Source organism: Mesoplodon bidens (assembly GCF_964165515.1).
Source record: "Mesoplodon bidens genome assembly, chromosome: 1".
Taxonomy (NCBI): Eukaryota; Metazoa; Chordata; class Mammalia; order Artiodactyla; family Ziphiidae; genus Mesoplodon; species Mesoplodon bidens.
The window spans coordinates 151254731-151274062 of NC_138176.1; the positions used below are offsets into that span (position 1 = coordinate 151254731).

Below are 19332 nucleotides of genomic sequence, written 5' to 3' on the forward strand. Positions count from 1 at the left end.
ATCAATACCCCAAAGCCAAACACATAAACTACCAGAAAATGACCTTAAGAAGAAGAGGCTTACATGAAGAAAACTACAGAACTGCACTGATAGAGATGAAAGAAAATTAATGTACAGTCTACTAATATTGATCTATGGACTTCCCTGGTGGTGCAGTGGTTAAAAATCTGCCTGCCAACACAGGGGACACGGGTTCGAGCTCTGGTCCGGGAAGATCCCAGATGCCGCGGAGCAACTAAGCCTGTGTGCCACAACTACTGAGCCTGCACGCTACAGCCCTCAAGCCACAACTACTGGGCCAATGTGCCACAACTACTGAAGCCTGCCTGCCTAGAGCCCATGCTCTGCAACAAGAGAAGCCACCGCAGTGAGAAGCCTGTGCACAGCAACGAGGAGTAGCCCCCGCTCACCGCAACTAGAGAGAGACCACGGCCAGTGACGAAAACCCAACGCAGCCAAAAAATAAATTTATATATAAAAAACACACAAAAAACACAAAGTCTACTAATATTATCTATAGGTTTAATGTAATTCTTTTCAAAATCGCAAAGGGAATTATTTTTAGAACTTGGAAAAAATGATTTGATAACTCACCTCAAAGGGTAAACAGATAAGAGTATTTGCAAACATTTTGGGGGACATAAAAAGTAAAATAATTGTCAAGTATTTCCCATCCAACTATTTATTCATACAGTAAAACTAAAATAGGTTAGATAATATCCTGGCATAAAAATGAACAGAGATAGCATTGGTAACATAAAGTAGGTAAAAGATGTAACTTTTTATCATAATTTATTTTTGATAAATATGCTGTCATAAATGCATGTCTAAAGAAAGATTTGTTTAAAAAATAGGGCTGGGATAATTGTTAACAAAAGTTTTTCAACTTAAATTCTCATCTGTACTGTATGTGAAATATATATTCCAGATGGATAAAAGAATATAACTTTTAAAATAGCAACCATTCAAGCTGCATGACCAAGTAATTGAGTATTTATCAGCTATCTGGGAACCCTTTAAACTTGAAGCAATAGCTAAGAGAGTTCAAAAGGAAAGATCAATATATTTGACTTTATAAAAATAATAAAAGTAAACAGTGAGCAATTTGGGTAGACAATTTCATTTAAAAAGATAAGGCAGTTGCCTATTTGCTATATAAAGAACTAATGTCAATAAGTAAATAAGTAAATTTTTGACCAAATCAAAACTGAAAATCGCTATTGAATACAGGAATATGTGTTTAACTGTAAGTAAATGTACCCTATCAATTTTGCCAAAATCTTAATCCTGTTCCTAGCCTTTGATCCAGTGATTCCATTTCAAGAAATATTGCCATACAGGGAAAAAAATCCAAAATATTTTTTAAATTATGTACCATGATAATAATGGCAAAATTATTGATAAGGGTGACTAGGAGTAAATTCACCATGTAAATTCCAGGCCTTATCACAACAACCACACAAAACACTGGTCACCAAATCATGATTCCTGATCTTCCTGCTTGCTTTTTTCTCTACATTTCCTCTGTATATTCTCCTAACCCGTTTTCTCTGTTGAAACAAATTTTTAATTTTATAAACATATTTTCCATCCTTTTCATCTTTGACTGCTTTCACAAAGAAAAGACTTTATAGTAATAGTTTAACATTTATAGAACTTAGGACTTATTTGAGCTACATATTTGCTAAATGGGCTTTTGTGCATTGTCCTAGAGTTCTAACAAGTTGTCTATCTTTCTATTTTTATGAAGCAATGTGCTCTAAATTTGTAATACTAATAATTGTAATTTGCTGTGCACTCAGTATATGGCCAGTTATTGGACTAAACCCTTTAAAGGCACTTTTCTTGTTTACTCTCTACAATAACCCTTCACAGTAACACTTTACTTTCTCATTTAATCTCCATAATAACCATGTGAGGTAGTCAATGTGTTTATTATCCCCGTTTACAAACAAGAAATGAGAGCAGAGAGCAGTAATGTGAGGTCATGAGCTGGTAAGTAGCAAGCCAGATTTGCACCCAGGTCTCGGGTTATATCTGCCATCTGCCTACCAGATTGAAAGAAAGAGACCTCCTTGAAAATCTTTAGGATGTGGGGAAAGCTTGTTTTAATTATTATTTCCATGGCTATTATCTTTATAAAATCTATTGCAGCCTATCCAGGAATAAATAATAAAATGTGCATGGTTTGATATTAAAATTTTAAATTAGAGTATACTTAAGTTTTGCCTCTGTCAGGTAACTTTCCTAATGGTTCAAGGATTTAAATTTTTTTAATATTAATCAGGTAAATATGTTGGGATGTATATGGAGAATATATAATTGATCTAGGGCAAATGTAAATTTTTTTATAGTCTACTTTCATGATTAGTGAAAATTTTCATTAATAGGGATATTTGAGATAGTTCAGTCTAGCCCTATATAGTTTTGTAGTTCTGAAATCCAAAAAGTACAGAAAATCATAACTCATTTGGTGGAAAAATCTGATCTAAACCAACATGAAGATATTTTAGTCCATTCAGGCTGCTATAACAAAGTGCCATAGACTGGGTGGCTTATAAATAATAGAAATTGATTTCTCACACTTCCAGAGGCTAGGAGTCTGAGATCAGGGTGCCAGTGTGGTCAGGTTCTAGTGAAGATCTTCTTCCGAATTGTACTGCCTACTTCTCCTCATATCCTCACATGGCAGAAAGAGGGCAAGCTAGCTTTCTGGCCTCTTTTAAAAGGGCACTAATCCTATTCATGAGGGCTCCAATCTCATGACCTAATTACCGCCCAAAGCTACTACCTCCAAATACCTTCACATTGGGGATTATATTTCAATTTGGAGGAATACAAACATTCAGTCCATAACAATATTTATGACCTTCACTTATAAACACTGTATGAAATGTCATGCATTTTTGTAGAGAAATATGAATATATATGAATATAGGGTGCTGCCTCAGACAACACTGGTGGTATCATGGAGTTACAAAATATATTGCACATGTGTTTTTTAAATATGAAAAATTGAAAAATTATCAGTTCTCATATACATTTGGTCCCAAGTGTTTTGAATAAGGAATTATTGTATGTGTGTGTTTGTATATATACACACATATGCAATCATACATATGTATCCAGATTTATTTAAATTTAGAACATTGTAATCAAAACAATCTTCATTTACTAAAAATTTGGTATTACATTCATGAAACATTGGAGAAACTAAACATTCTAAACTCGATTCTTAATACTTAAGGAAAATAGGATACTGATAAAATCTGTTTAATTACAAATTACCTTGTTTTCCTTTACAGAGTAGTAAACCTGACAAAATGTTTTCTCTCGGTTCAATGAAGTTTTATCTTGGAGTAAAAAAGAAGATGAAGCCTCCAACAAGGTAAACTTGGAAAGGAAGAGTTGTTGAAAAAGTTACAGGAAAGTATGTCTGTTCAAGGACTTAGGGATCAGTGGTATTAGTCTAACTTGTTATAAGTTAAGCTTTAGAAAGATTCCTTAAGTTGCCACAGACATGTAGCAGGGGACCTATGGCAGATCAAGGGAACCTGTGTGGGTGGATAAGGAGGGATGATGTTCCCGCTCAAGTCAAGCTCCTGGGTGATTGCTTCTCCTCTGTGTAGAACAAGAAATCCCCAGAAGGCCCTGTCTACTGGGAAGCACATGGGTTTCTCCACATCACATTCCTTGCTCAGTCACAGCCTAGCAATGTAAGGAATGTCCCAAACAAGTCTACCCCAAGGGAGACAAATGCTGCCCTCCAGCCTCCATGGCTTTTACATCATCTTGGTCCCGGCTCTATAATTTGCCCCCTTCGTTTTGCTGTTTGGTAATAAACCCACAGCACACAGATGGTTGAGAGGATGTGGACCCTTCTTAAATATTATGTTTCTCATTATCACTTGAATCAACCAAACATTCGAGTTATACCACACTTTCTCATCACGGATTACTTTGATTAGCTAATTAATGTTTGCACTAATACTTTTAATATCATGAAATATCATTTTAATGAACTGCATATGATTCAGATTCTATCACTGAAAATGTCCTCACTTTTGCCTCTGTGCTTAATTTCTAAGCCCAGCACATATATATGTGTTGTGACTGGCACATTCTTTAAAATTTCTCACAGTATCAATAAGTAAATATATATATTATCTTATTTTGGCCATTTTCCTAGACATCTGTCCTTACTCAGCCCCGAATATCCTGTGAGAGATTTCCCCCACTGCCGCATAACATCACAAGACCCTTTCCCCCTGTGTCCTTCAGTGTATTTAAATTTGTAGCCAAATCCCTCAACATCTATCATTTACCTCTAGATAAATCATACCCAATGAATCATCACTTGTGGGTATCAATTCTGTTATGCATACCCCCCATTAAATATTACCTCCTTAACATCTAATCCTGTGTATTATCTTGTAAAATGAATCATTTTTAATATGTATGCATGTGTTTTTTTCCTATGCGATGCAGTTGGGGATTGACGGCATATGCTGAAAAACATCTCTGGTAAGTTAACAGCCAGCAGGTTTTGGATTTGATATATTGATGATACACGATTAGTAAACAAATAATGATATTATTTGGCAGATAGATCTAGAGACAGGAAATGTTTCTTCTAAGTGAAGTTAAAATCTTTTCTAAATACTTTGAGCCTAAGAAGAGGAAAGTAGGTTTGCTTCAGGGTTTAGGTCTATTTCAGTCACATGTATCCTATTTGCCACTGCCTCTAAAGAGAAGCTACACATGATTTCTTCCTACTTATTATGTAAATGCAGAATCTCTGGTTTTATGGGTTAAGCAGGCATAACTCAGTTTTACATAAAGGATAATAAGTCACCAAAACTCAGAGTAAAAAAAAAAAATCTTAGTTTCAAACCTGTTCTTTCCATAGAAGTATTTTTTCCCATTGATGTCACCAGGATCTAGCCACTCTCCATAGAGATTGGACTAGATGTCACCTTCTCCCTTACCAACCTATGTCTAATCAATCCCTAAGCCATACCACACCTGCCTCTTAATTATCTCTCTGATCTGCCCTCTATCCTTAAAGCCTTAATTCATCTGCCTGGATTATTCCAGGAGTCCTAAGTGCTCTTCATGCCTCTGGCTTTGCTTTTGGTTTCTGGTACATTCTCCACCCCGCACCAAAGAGATTTTCTAAAATGTATCATGTTTCTTTTCTGCTTTAAAACTCTTCTGTGAATCCTAAACCTACAGGATAAAGTACAGGAGTGCTGGCACAGCACACAAGTCCCTTTAACATGAAGCTCCATCAACTGCATCTCCAACGACTTTCCCTCTTTTACTTAATGATAAAATAAAATCTATCTTAATTCATCATACATGCCTTGCTGCTTCATGTCATATATTTAATATATGGGGTCCCTTTATTGAACCTTCTTCCATAGTATGTGCTCCTCCTTCCCTCATCACTTTTATCTTCTTCCTGCTGATGTGGCAAACTCAGCTATCATTTATTATTCAAACCATAGCTAAAATGCTACAAAAGTCTTATCAGATAACTCTCCCCTCTAATCATAGTTTATTTCTTCTTTGCAACTACAGTATTTTGTGCACATGGATGCAAAATTTAAATGATTTGTAGAGGGAACAGTTTTCTTGGACATGGTAAAGGGAAGGGACACTGTCTTCATGACAATCAAATGAAAGAGGCAAGGATTATTTTTAGAAGTTTCATTCTAACATTCTTCCAAATTATAATACAGGAATATAAAAAAAATTACATTGAAATGTCCATTATGCCATTCTAATATCAGTTACAACATTTTCCTCTTATAGGAAACAACCTCACCTCATCCCCAACTGTGTTGTTTCTATGTCTTTTGTTTTTTCTTTAAACATCATTATTGGAGTATAATTGCTTTACAATGGTGTGTTAGTTTCTGCTTTATAACAAAGTGAATCAGTTATACATATACATATGTCCCCATATATCTTCCGTCTTGTGACTCCCTACCTCCCACCCTCCCTCTCCCACGCCCCTTCTCCCACCCCTCTAGGTGGTCAAAAAGCACGGGGCTGATCTCCCTGTGCTATGCAGCTGCTTCCCACTAGATATCTATTTTACGTTTGGTAGTGTATATACGTCCATGCCACTCTCTCACTTTGTCCCAGCTTACCCATCCCACTCCCCGTATCCTCAAGTCCATTCTCTAGTACGTCTGTGTCTATATTCCCATCTTGCCCCTAGGTTCTTCATGACCATTTTTTTTTTTTTAGATTCGATATATATGTGTTAGCATATGGTATTTGTTTTTCTCTTTCTGACTAACTTCACTCTGTATGACAAACTCTAGGTCCATCCACCTCACTACAGATAACTCAATTTCATTTCTTTTTATGGCTGAGTAATATTCCATTGTATATATGTACCACATCTTCTTTATTCACTTATCTGTTGATGGACACTTAGGTTGCTTCCATGTCCTGCCTATTGTAAAGAGAGCTGCAATGAACATTTTGGTACATGACTCTTTTTGAATTATGGTTTTCTCAGAGTATATGCCCAGTAGTGGGATTGCTGCATCGTATGGTAGTTCTATTTTTAGTTTTTTAAGGAACCTCCATACTGTTCTCCATAGTAGCTGTATGAATTTACATTCCCACCAACAATGCAAGAGGATTCCCTTTTCTCCACACCCTCTCCAGCATTTATTGTTTATAGATTTTTTGATAATGGCCATTCTGACCCATGTGACATGATATCTCATTGTAGTTTTGATTTGCACTTCTCTAATGATTAATGATGTTTAGCATTCTTTCATGTGTTTGTTGGCAATCTGTATATATTCTTTGGAGAAATGCCTATATAGGTCTTCTGCCCATTTCTGGATTGGGTTGTTTCTTTTTTTGATATTGAGCTGCATGAGCTGCTTGTAAATTTTGGAGATTAATCCTTTGTCAGTTGCTTCATTTGCAAATATTTGCTCCCATCCTGAGGGTTCTCTTCTCGTCTTGTTTATGGTTTCCTTTGCTGTGCAAAAGCATTTAAGTTTCATTAGGTCCCATTTGTTTATGTTTGTTTTTATTTCCATTTCTCTATGAGGTGGGTCAAAAAGGATCTTGCTGTGATATATGTCATAGAGTGTTCTGCCTATGTTTTCCGCTGAGAGTTTGATAGTGTCCGGCCTTATGTTTAGGTCTCTAATCCATTTTGAGTTTATTTTTGTGTATGGTGTTAGGGAGTGTTCTAATTTCATTCTTTTACATGTAGCTATCCAGTTTTCCCAGCACCACTTATTGAAGAGGCTGTCTTTTCTCCAGTGTATATTCTTGCCTCCTTTATCAAAGATAAGGTGACCATATGTGCATGGGTTTATCTCTGAGCTCTCTATCCTGTTCCATTGATCTATATTTCTGTTTTTGTGCCAGTACCATATTGTCTTGATTACTGTAGCTTTGTAGTATAGTCTGAAGTCAGGGAGCCTGATTCCTCCAGCTCTGTTCTCAAGATTGCTATTGCTATTTGGGGTCTTTTGTGTTTCCATACAAATTGTGAAATTTTTTGTTCTAGTTCTGTGAAAAGTGCCAGTGGTAGTTTGATAGGGATTGCATTGAATCTGTAGATTGCTTTGGGTAGTATGATCATTTTCACAATGTTGCTTCTTCCAAGCCAAGAACATGGTATATCTCTCCATCTATTTGTATCAACTTTAATTTCTTTCATCAGTGTCTTATAATTTTCTGCATACAGGTCTTTTGTCTCCCTGGGTAGGTTTATTCCTAGATATTTTATTCTTTGTGTTGCATTGGTAAATGGGAGTGTTTTCTTCATTTCACTTTGAGATTTTTTATCATTAGTGTATAGGAATGCCAGAGATTTCTGTGCATTAATTTTGTATCCTGCTACTTTACCAAATTGATTGGTTAGCTCTAGTAGTTTTCTGGTAGCATCTTTAGGATTCTCTATGTATAGTATCATGTCATCTGCAAACAGTGACAGCTTTACTTCTTCTTTTCCAATTTGGATTCCTTTTATTTATTTTTCTTCTCTGATTGCTCTGGCTAGAAAACTATGTTGAATAAGAGTGGTGAGAGTGGGCAACCTTGTCTTGTTCCTGATCTTAGTGGAATTGGTTTCAGTTTTTCACCATTGAGGACAATGTTGGCTGTGGGTTTGTCATATATGGCCTTCATTATGTTGAGGAAAGTTCCCTCTCTGCCAGCTTTCTGGAGGGTTTTTATCATAAATGGGTGTTGAATTTTGTCAAGAGCTTTCTCTGCATCTATTGAGATGATCATACAGTTTTTCTCATTCCATTTGTTAATATGATATATCACATTGATTGATTTGCATATATTGAAGAATCCTTGCATTCCTGGGATAAACCTCACTTGATCATGGTGTATGATCCTTTTAATGTGTTGTTGGATTCTGTTTCGTACTATTTTGTTGAGGATTTTTGCATCTATGTTCATGAGTGATATTGGCCTGTAGTTTTCTTTTTTTATGAAGTCTTTGTCTGGTTTTGTTATCAGGGTGATGGTGGCCTCATAGAATGAGTTTGGGAATGTTCCTCCCTCTGCTATATTTTGGAAGAGTTGGAGAAGGATAGGTGTTAGCTCTTCTCTAAATGTTTGATACAATTCACCTGTGAAGCCATCTGGTCCTGGGCTTTTTTTTGTTGGAAGATTTTTAATCACAGTTTCAATTTCAGTGCTTGTGATTAGTCTGTTTGTATTTTCTAGTTCTTCCTGGTTCAGTCTCAGAAGGTTGTGACTTTCTAAGAATATGTCCATTTCTTCCAGGCTGTCGATTTTATTGTCATATAGTTGCTTGTAGTAATCTCTCATGATCCTTTGTATTTCTTCAGTGTCAGTTGTTACGTCTCCTTTTTCATTTCTAATTCTATTGATTTGAGTCTTCTCCCTTTTTTTTTACATTATTACTTCCTATAATTTTTTTTATACAGCAAATTCTTATTAGTCATCAGTTGTATACACATCAGTGTATACATGTCAATCCCAATCGCCCAATTCATCACACCACCACCCCCATCCCCCCATGGCTTCTCCATACATTTCCCTGTGTGTCCATACGTTTGTTCTCTATATCTGTGTCTCTATTTCTGCCCTGCAAACTGGTTCATCTGTACCATTTTTCTAGGTTCCACATATATGCATTAATATATGATATTTGTTTTTCTCTTTCTGACTTACTTCATTCTGTATGACACTCTCTAGATCCATCCACGTCTCAACAAATGACCCAATTTCGTTCCTTTTTATGGCTGAGTAATATTCCATTGTATATATGTACCACATCTTCTTTATCCATTCGTCTGTCATTGGGCATTTAGGTTGCTTCCATTACCTGGCTATTGTAAATAGTGATGCAATGAACACAGGGGTGCATGTGTCTTTTTGAATTATGGTTTTCTCTGTGTATATGCCCAGTAGTGGGATTGCTGGATCATATGGTAATTCAAATTTTAGTTTTTTAAGGAACCTCCATACTGCTCTCCATAGTGGCTGTATCAATTTACATTCCCACCAACAGTGCAAGAGGGTTCCCTTTTCTCTACACCCTCTCCAGCATTTGTTGTTTGTACATTTTCTGATGGAGCCCATTCTAACTGGTGTGAGGTGATACCTAATTGCAGTTTTGATTTTCATTTTTCTGATAATTAGTGATGTTGAGCAGCTTTTCATGTGCTTCTTGGCCATCTGTATGTCTTCTTTGTAGAAGTGTCTATTTAGGTCTTCTGCCCATTTTTGGATTGGGTTGTTTGTTTTTTTAATATCAAACTGCATGAACTGTTTCTATATTTTGGAGATTAATCCTCTGTCCATTGAGTCATTTGCAAATATTTTCTCCCATTCTGAGGGTTGTCTTTTGGTCTTGTTTATGGTTTCCTTTGCTGTGCAAAAGCTTTTAAGTTTCATTAGGTCCCATTTATTTATGTTTGTTTTTACTTCCATTATTCTAGGATGTGGATCAAAAAGATCTTGCTGTGATTTATGTCAGAGTGTTCTTCCTATGTTTTCCTCTGAGGACTTTATAGTGTCCACTCTTACATTTAAGTCTCTAATCCATTTTGAGTTTATTTTTGTGTATGGTGTAAGGGACTGTTCTATTTTCATTCTTTTACATGTAGCTGTCCAGTTTTCCTTGCACACTTATGAAGAGACTGTCTTTTCTCCATTGTGTATCCTTGCCTCCTTTGTCATAGATTAGTTGACCATAGGTGCGTGGGTTTACCTCTGGGCTTTCTATCTTGTTCCATTGATCTATGTTTCTGTTTTTGTGCCAGTACCATATTGTCTTGATTACTGTTGCTTTGTAGTATAGTCTGAAGTCAGGGAATCTGATTCCTCCAGCTCCATTTTTTTCCCTCAAGACTGCTTTGACTATTCTGGGTCTTTTTTGTCTCCATACAAATTTTAAGATTTTTTGTTCTAATTATGTAAAAAATGCCATTGGTAATTTGATAGGGATTGCATTGAATCTGTAGATTGCTTTGGGTAGTAGAGCCATTTTCACAGTATTCATTCTTCCAATACAAGAACATGGTATATCTCTCCATCTGCTGGTATCATCTTTAATTCTTTCATCAGTGTCTTATAATTTTGTGCATACAGGTCTTTTGTCTCCCTGGGTAGGTTTATTCCTAGGTATTTTATTCTTTTTGTTGCAGTGGTAAATGGGAGTGTTTCCTTAACTTCTCTTTCAGATTTTTCATCATTAGTGTATAGGAATGCAAGAGATTTCTGTGCATTAATTTTGTATCCTGCTACTTTATGAAATTCATTGATTAGCTGTAATAGTTTTCTGGTGGCATCTTTAGGATCCTCTATGTATAGTATCATGTCATCTGCAAACAGTGACAGTTCTACTTCTTCTTTTCCAATTTGTATTCCTTTTATTTCTTCTTCTTCTCTGATTGCCGAGGCTAGGACTTCCAAAACTATGTTGAATAAGAGTGGAGACAGTGGACATCCTTATCTTGTTCCTGATCTTAGAGGAAATGCTTTCATTTTTTCACCATTGAGAATGATGGTTGCTGTGTGTTTGTTGTATATGGCCTTTATTATGTTGAGTGAGGTTCCCTCTGTGCCCACTTTCTGGAGAGTTTTTATCATAAATGGGTGGTGAACTTTGTCAAAAGCTTTTTCTGCATCTATTGAGATGATCATATGGTTTTTATTCTTCATTTGTTAATATGGTGTATCACATTGACTGATTTGCGTATATTGAAGAACCCTTGCATCACTTGGATAAATCCCACTTGGTCATGGTGTATGATCCTTTTAATGTGTTGTTGGATTCTGTTTGCTAGTATTTTGTTGAGGATTTTTGCATCCATATTCATCAGTGACATTGGTCTGTAATTTTATTTTTTTCTAATATCTTTGTCTAATTTTGGTATCAGGGTGATGGTGGCCTCATAGAATGAGTTTGGGAGTGTTCCTTCCTCTGCAGTTTTTTGGAAGAGTTTGAGAAGGATGGCTGTTACCTCTTCTCTAAATATTTGATAGAATTCACCTGTGAAGCCATCTGGTCCTGGCCTTTTGTTTGTTGGAAGATTTTTAATCACAGTTTCAATTTCATTACTTGTGATATGTCTGTTCATATTTTCTATTTCTTCCTGGTTCAGTCTTGGAAGGTTATACCTTTCTAAGAATTTGTCCGTTTCTTCCAGGTTATCCATTTTATTGGCATAGAGTTGCTTGCAGTAGTCTCTTGCGATACTTTGTATTTCTGCAGTGTCTGTTGTAACTTCTCCTTTTTCATTTCTAATTTTATTGATTTGAGTCCTCTCCCTCTTTTTCTTGAAGAGTCTGGCTAATGGCTTATTAATTTTGTTTATCTTCTCAAAGAACCAGCTTTTAGTTTTATTGATCCTTGCTATTCTTTTCTTCATTTCTATTTCATTTATTTCTGCTCTGATATTTATGATTTCTTTCCTCTGCTAACTTTGGGTTTTGTTTGTTCTTTCTCTAGTTCCTTTAGGTGTAAGGTTAGATTATTTATTTGAGATTTTTCTTGTTTCTTGATGTAGTCTTGTATAGCTATAAAATTCCCTGTTAGAACTGCTTTTGCTGCATTCCATATGTTTTGGGTTGTCATGTTTTCATTGTCCTTTGTCTCTAGCTATTTTTTGATTTCCTTTTTGATTTCTTCAGCGATCTCTTTGTTACTTAGTAACGTAGTGTTTAGCCTCCATGTGTTTCTGTTTTTTGTTTTTTCCCCTGTAATTCATTTCTAATCTCATAGCATTGTGGTCAGAAAAGATGCTTGATATGATTTCAATTTTCTTAAATTTACTAAGGCTTGATTTCTGACCCAAGATGTGATCTATCCTGGAGAATGTTCCATGTGCACTTGAGATGAAAGTGTAATCTGCTACTTTTGGGTGGAATGTCCTATAAATATCAATTAAAGCTATCTGGTGTCTTGCACCATTTAAAGCTTCTCTTTCCTTATTTATTTTCATTTTGGATGGTATATTCATTGGTGTAAAGTGAGGTGTTAAAATCCCCCAAAATTATTCTATTAGTGTTGATTTCCTATTTTACAGCTGTTAGCAGTTGCCTTATGTATTGAGGTGCTCCTATGTTGGGTGCATACATATTTATAATTGTTATATCTTCTTTGATTGCTTCCTTGATCATTATGTATTGTTCTTCCTTGTGTCTTGTAACATTCTTTATTTTAAAGTCTATTTTATCTGATATGAATATTGTTATTCCAGCTTTCTTTTGATTTCCATTTGCATGGAATATCTTTTTTCATCCCCTCACTTTCACCCTGTATGTGTCCCTAGGTCTGAAGTGGGACTCTTGTAGACAGCATATAGATGGGTCTTGTTTTTGTATCCATTCAGCTAGCCTGTGTCTTTTAGTTGGAGCATTTAATCCATTCACGTTTAAGGTAATTATCGATATGTATGTTCCTATTACTGTTTTCTTAATTGTTTAGGGTGTGTTTTTATAGGTCCTTCCCTTCTCTTCTGTTTTCCACTTAGACAAGTCCCTTTGCTATTTGTTGTAGAGCTGGTTTGGTGGTACTGAATTCTCTCAGCTTTTGCTTGTCTGTAAAGCTTTTACTTTCTCCATGGAATCTGAGTGAGATCCTTGCTGGGTAGAGTAATCTTCATTGTACGTTCTTCCCTTTCATCACTTTAAGTATATCATGCCATTCCCTTCTGGCTTGTAGAGTTTCTGCTGAGAAATCAGCTGTTAACTTTATGGGAGTTCCCTTGTATGTTATTTTTCATTTTTCCCTTGCTGCTTTCAATAATTTTTCTTTATCTTTAATTTTTGCCAATTTGATTACTATGTGTCTCGGCATGTTTCTCCTTGGGTTTATCCTGTATGGGACTCACTGTGCTTCCTGGACTTGGGTGGCTATTCCCTTTCCCATGTTAGGGAACGTTTTGACTATAATCTCTTCAAATATTTTCTCGGGTTCTTTCTCTCACTCTTCTCCTTCTCGGACCCCTATAGTGCGAATGTTGTTCTGTTTAATGTTGTTCCAGAGGTGTTTTAGGCTGTCTTCATTTCTTTTCATTCTTTTTTCTTTATTCTGTTCTGCAGCAGTGAATTCCACCATTCTGTCTTCCACGTCACTTATCCATTCTTCTGCCTCAGTTATTCTGCTATTGATTCCTTCTAGTGCAGTTTTCATTTCAGTTATTGTATTGTTCATCTCTATTTTTTTGTTCTTTAATTCTTCTAGGTCTTTGTTAAACATTTCTTGCATCTTCTCGATCTTTGCCTCCATTTTTTTCCCGAGGTCTTGGTCATCTTCACTATCATTATTCTGAATTCTTTTTGTGGAAGGTTGCCTATCTCCACTTCATTTAGTTGTTTTTCTGGGGTTTTATCTTGTTACTTCATCTGGTACATAGACCTCTGCCTTTTCATCTTGTGTATCTTTCTGTGAATGTGGTTTTTGTTCCACAGGCTGCAGGACTGTAGTTCTTCTTGCTTCTGCTGTCTGCCCTCTGGTGGATGAAGCTATCTAAGAGGCTTGTGCAGGTTTCCTGATGGGAGGGACTGCTGGTGGGTAGAGCTGGTTGTTGCTCTGGTGGGCAGAGCTCAGTAAAACTTTAATCCACTTGACTGCTGATCGGTGGGGCTGGGTTCCCTCCCTGTTGGTTGTTTGGCCTGAGGCAGTGCAACACTGAAGCCTACCTGTGCTCTATGGTGTGGCTAATGGCAGACTCTGGGAGGGCTCACGCCAAGGAGTGCTTCCCAGAACTTATGCTGCCAGTGTCCTTGTCCCCATGGTGAGCCACAGCCACTCCCCGCCTCTGCAGGAGACCCTGCAAAACTAGCAGGTAGGTCTGGTTCAGTCTCCCCTGGGGTCACTGCTCCTTCCCCTTGGTCCCAATGTGCACACTACTCTGTGTGTGCCCTCCAAGAGTGCAGTCTCTGTTTTCCCCAGTCCTGTCAAATTCCTGCAATCAAATCCCACTAGCCTTCAAAGTCTGATTCTCTAGGAATTCCTCCTCCCATTGCCAGACCCCCAGGTTGGGAAGCCTGACGTGAGGCTCAGAACATTAACTCCAGTGGGTGGACTTTTGTGCTTTAAGTGTTCTCCAGTCTCTGAGTCACCTACCCAGCCGTTATGGGATTTGATTTTGCTGTGATTATGCCCCTCATACCATCTCATTATGGCTTCTCCTTTGTCTTTGGATGTGGGGTATCTTTTTTGATGATTTCCAGTGTCTTCCTCTCTATGATTGTCCAGCAGCTAGTTGTGATCCTGGTGTTCTCACAAGAGGGAGTGAGAGCACTTCCTTCTACTCTGCCATCTTGGTTCAGGCTCCCTCCCTTTTATTCTTGATGAGTCTGGCTAATGGTTTATCAATTTTGTTTATTGTCTCAATGAACCAGGATTTAGTTTTATTGATCTTTGCTATCGTTTTCGTACTTTCTTTTTCATTTATTTCTGATCTTATCTTTATGATTTCTTTCCTTATGCTAACTTTGGCGTTTTTTTGGTTCTTATTTCTCTAATTGCTTTACATGTAAGGTTATGTTGTTAATCTGAGATGTTTCTTGTTTCTTAAGGTAGGATTGTATTGCTACAAACTTCCCTCTTAGAACAGCTTGTGCTGCATCCCATAGTTTTTGGGCCGTCGTGTTTTCATTGTCATTTGTTTCTAGGTATTTTTTGATTTCCCCTTTGATTTCTTCAGTGATCTCTTGGTTATTAAGTAGTCCGTTGTTTAGGCTCCATGTGTTTGTATTTTTTACAGATTTTTTTCTGTAATTGATATCTAGTCTCATAGCATTGTGGTCAGAAAAGATACTTGATACGATTTCAGTTTTCTTAAATTTACCAAGGCTTGATTTGTGACCCAAGATACGATCTATCCTGGAGAATGTTCCATGAGCACTTGAGAAGAATGTATTCTGTTGTTTTTGGATGGATTGTCCTATAATTATCAATTAAGTCCATCTTGTTTAATGTACCTCTTAAAGCTTGTGTTCCTTTATTTTTTTTCATTTTGGATGATCTGTCCATTGGTAAAAGTGGGGTGTTAAAATCCCCTACTATGATTGTGTTAATGTTGATTTCCCCTTTTATGGCTGTTAGTATTTGCCTTATGTATTGAGGTGCTCCTATGTTGGGTTCATAAATATTTACAATTGTTATATTTTCTTGGATTGATCCCTTGATCATTATGCAGTGTCCTTCTTTGTCTCTTCTAATAGTCTTGTTTTAAAGTCTATTTTGTCTGATATGAGAATTGCTACTCCAGCTTTCTTTTGGTTTCCATTTGCATGGAATATCTTTTTCCATCCCCTTACTTTCAATCTGTATGTGTCTCTAGGTCTGAAGTGGGTCTCTTGTAGGCAGCATATATATGGGTCTTGTTTTTGGATCCATTCAGCCAATCTTTGTCTTTTGGTGGGAGCATTAGGTCCATTTACATTTAAGGTAATTATAGATATGTATGTTCCTATTCCCATTTTCTTAATTGTTTTGGGTTTGTTATTGTAGGTCTTTTCTTTTCTCTTGTGTTTCATGCCTAGAGAAGTTCCTTTAGCATTTTTTGTAAAGCTGGTTTCATGGTCCTGAATTCTCTTAGCTTTTGCTTGTCTTTAAAGGTTTTAACTTCTCCATCAAATCTGAATGAGGGCTTCCCTTGTGGCACAGTGGTTGGGAGTCCTCCTGCTGATGCAGGGGAAATGAGTTCGTGCCCGGTCTGGGAAGATACCACATGCCGTGGAGCGGCTGGGCCCGTGAGCCATGGTCGCTGAGCCTGCACATCTGGACCCTGTGCTCTGCAACAGGAGAGGCCACAACAGTGAGAGGCCCACATAGTTCAAAAAAAAAATCTGAATGAGATCCTTGCTGGGTAGAGTAATCTTGGCTGTAGATTTTTCTCCTTCATCACTTTAAATATGTCCTGCCACTCCCTTCTGGCTTGCAGAGTTTCTGCTGAAAGATCAGCTGTTAACCTTATGGGGATTCCCTTGTGCGTTATTTGTTGTTTTTCCCTTGCTGCCTTCAATACTTTTTCTTTGTATTTAATTTTTTGATAGTTTGATTAATATGTGTCTTGCGTGTTTCTCCTTGGATTTATCCTATATGGGACTCTCTGTGCTTCCTGGACTTGATTACTTATTTCCTTTCCCATATTAGGGAAGTTTTCAACTATAATCTCTTAAAATATGTTTTCAGTCCCTTTCTTTTTCTCTTCTTCTTCTGGGACCCCTATAATTCGGATGTTGGTGCATTTAATGTTGTCCCAGAGGTCTCTGAGACTGTCCTCAATATTTTCATTCTTTTTTCTTTATTCTACTCTGTAGTAGTTATTTCCACTGTTTTATGTTCCAAGTCACTTATCCGTTCTTCTACCTTAGTTATTCTGCTAATGATCCCTTCTAGAGAATTTTTAATATCATGTATTGTGTTCTTTATCACTGTTTGTTTGCTCTTTCATTCTTCTACATCCTTGTTAAACATTTCTTGTCTTTTCTCCATTCTATTTCCAAGATTTTGGATCATCTTCACTATAATTATTCTGAATTCTTTTTCAGGTAGACTGCCTATTTCCTCTTCATTTGTTAGGTCTGGTGGGTTTTTGTCTTGCTCCTTCATATGCTGTGTGTTTCTCTGTCTTCTCATTTTGTTTAATTACTGTGTTTGGGGTCTCCTTTTTGCAGGCTGCAGGTTCGTAGTTCCTGTTTTTTCTGGTGTCTGTCCCCAGTGGCTAAGGTTGTTGGTTCAGTGGGTTGTGTAGGCTTCCTGGTGGAGTGGACTCATGCCTGTGTTCTGGTGTATGAGGCTGGATCTTCTCTTTCTGGTGGGCAGGTCCATGTCTGGTGGTGTGTTTTGGGGTTTCTGTGACCCTATTATGATTTTAGGCATCCTCTCTGCTAATGGATGGGTTTATGTTCCTGTCTTGCTAGTTTGCCATAGGGTGTCCAGCACTGTAGCTTGCTGGTCATTGAGTGGAGCTGGGTCTTGGCATTGAGATGGAGATCTCTGGGAGAATTTTGCCATTTGATATTACGTGGAGCTGGGAGGTCTCTTATGGACCAGTGTCCTGAGCTTGGCTCTCCCAACTCAGAGGAACAGCCCTTATGCCTGGCTGGAGCACCAAGAGCCTGTCATCCACACGGCTCAGAATAAAATGTAGAAAAACAAGAAAGGAAGAAAGAAAATAAAATAAAATAAGATAAAATAAAATAAAGTTATTAAAATAAAAAATAATTTGAAAAAAATTTAAGTAATAAAAAGAAATAAAGAAGAGAGCAACAAGCCAAAAAATATATCCACCATTGATAACAAGTGCTAAAAACTAAAAAAAAAAAAAAAAAAAAAAAAAAGGACAGGCAGCACCCTAGGACAAATGGTAAAAGCAAAGCTATAGAGACAAAGTCACAACACAGAAGTGTACAAATACACACTCACAAAAAGAGAAACAGGGAAAAAATATGAATATATCATTGCTCCCAAAGTCCACGTCCTCAGTTTGGGATGATTATTTGTCTATTCAGGTATTCCACAGATGCAGGGTACATCAAGTTGACTGTGGAGATTTAATCCACTGTTCCTGAGGCTTCTGGGAGAAATTTCCCTTTCTCTTCTTTGTTTGCTCAGCTCCTGGGGTTCAGCTTTGGATTTGGCCTCGCCTCTGCATGTAGGTCACTGAGGGCTTCTGTTCTTTGCTCAGACAAGTAGAGGTTAAAGGAGCAGCTTATTCAGGGGCTCTGGCTTACTCAGGCCTGGTGGAGTGAGGGGTGTGGATTTCAGGGCAAGCCTGCAGCAGCAGAGGCTGGTGTGACGTTGCACCAGCCTGAGTTGCACTGTGTATTCTACCAGGGAAGTTGTCCCTGTATCATGGGACCCTGGCAGTGGTGGGCTGCACAGGATCCTGGGAAGGGAGGTGTGGATAGTGACCTGTGCTTGCACACAGGCTCCTTGGTGGCTGCAGCAGCAGCCTTAGCGTCTCATGCTCATCTCTGGGGTCCACACTGATATCCACAGCTTGCGCCTGTCTCTGGAGCTCCTTTAAGCCACGCTCTTAATCCCCTCTCCTCGTGCACCAGGAAACAAAGAGGCAAGAAAATGTCTCTTGCCTCTTAGGCAGCTCCAGACTTTTTCCCGGACTCCCTCCCGCTAGCTGTGGCACACTAGCCCCCTTCAGGCTGTGTTCACGCAGCCAACCCCAGTCCTCTCCCTGGGATCAGATGGAAGCCTGAGCCTGAGCTCCCAGCCCCCACCTCTCCCGGCAGGTGAGCAGACAAGCCTCTTGAGCTGGTGAATGCTGGTTGGCACCGATCCTCCATGCAGGAATCTCTCCACTTTGCCCTCTGCACTCCTGTTGCTGTGCTCTCCTCTGTGGCTCCGAAGCTTACCCCCTCCGCCACCCGCAGTCTCTGCCCACAAAGGGCCTTCCTAGTGTGTTGAAATCTTTCCTCCTTCACAGCTCCCTCTCACTGGTGCAGGTTCTGTCCCTATTCTTTTGTCTCTGTTTTTTCTTTTTTCTTTTGCCCTACCCAGGTATGTGGGGAGTTTGCCTTTTGGCAGGTCTGAGGTCTTCTGCCAGAGTTCAATGGGTGTTCTGTAGGAGTTGTTCCTCATGTAGATGTATTTCTGATGTATTTGTGGGGAGGAAGGTGGTCTCCATGTCTTACTCTTCCGCCATCTTGAAGCTCCCTCTCTTTCTATGTTTGTGTTCAACTTTACTTTCTCCTTTTCTCACTGTCTTATAATTTATTTGTTTATATTCCTGGCTCCCCTAATAGATGATGTGAACCTAGAGGGCAACATCTCTGTTTTGTGTAGGTTTTCAATAAAAAAAGGTTACTGAATCAGTGTTATTG

At 38.0% G+C, this 19332-nt stretch overlaps 1 protein-coding gene across 1 annotated transcript in view; it reads left to right on the forward strand.

Moving 5' to 3' along the window:
- ARAP2 (ArfGAP with RhoGAP domain, ankyrin repeat and PH domain 2) overlaps window positions 1-19332 on the forward strand; it is a gene marked incomplete at its 3' end in the record, with an annotated part of 205821 nt that overhangs the window by 169743 nt on the left and 16746 nt on the right. Inside the window, exons 29-30 of the mRNA XM_081237829.1 lie at window positions 3306-3388; window positions 4489-4524. Of these exons, the coding sequence (XP_081093955.1) occupies window positions 3306-3388; window positions 4489-4524 (119 nt within the window). The remainder of the gene's footprint in view (window positions 1-3305; window positions 3389-4488; window positions 4525-19332) is intronic.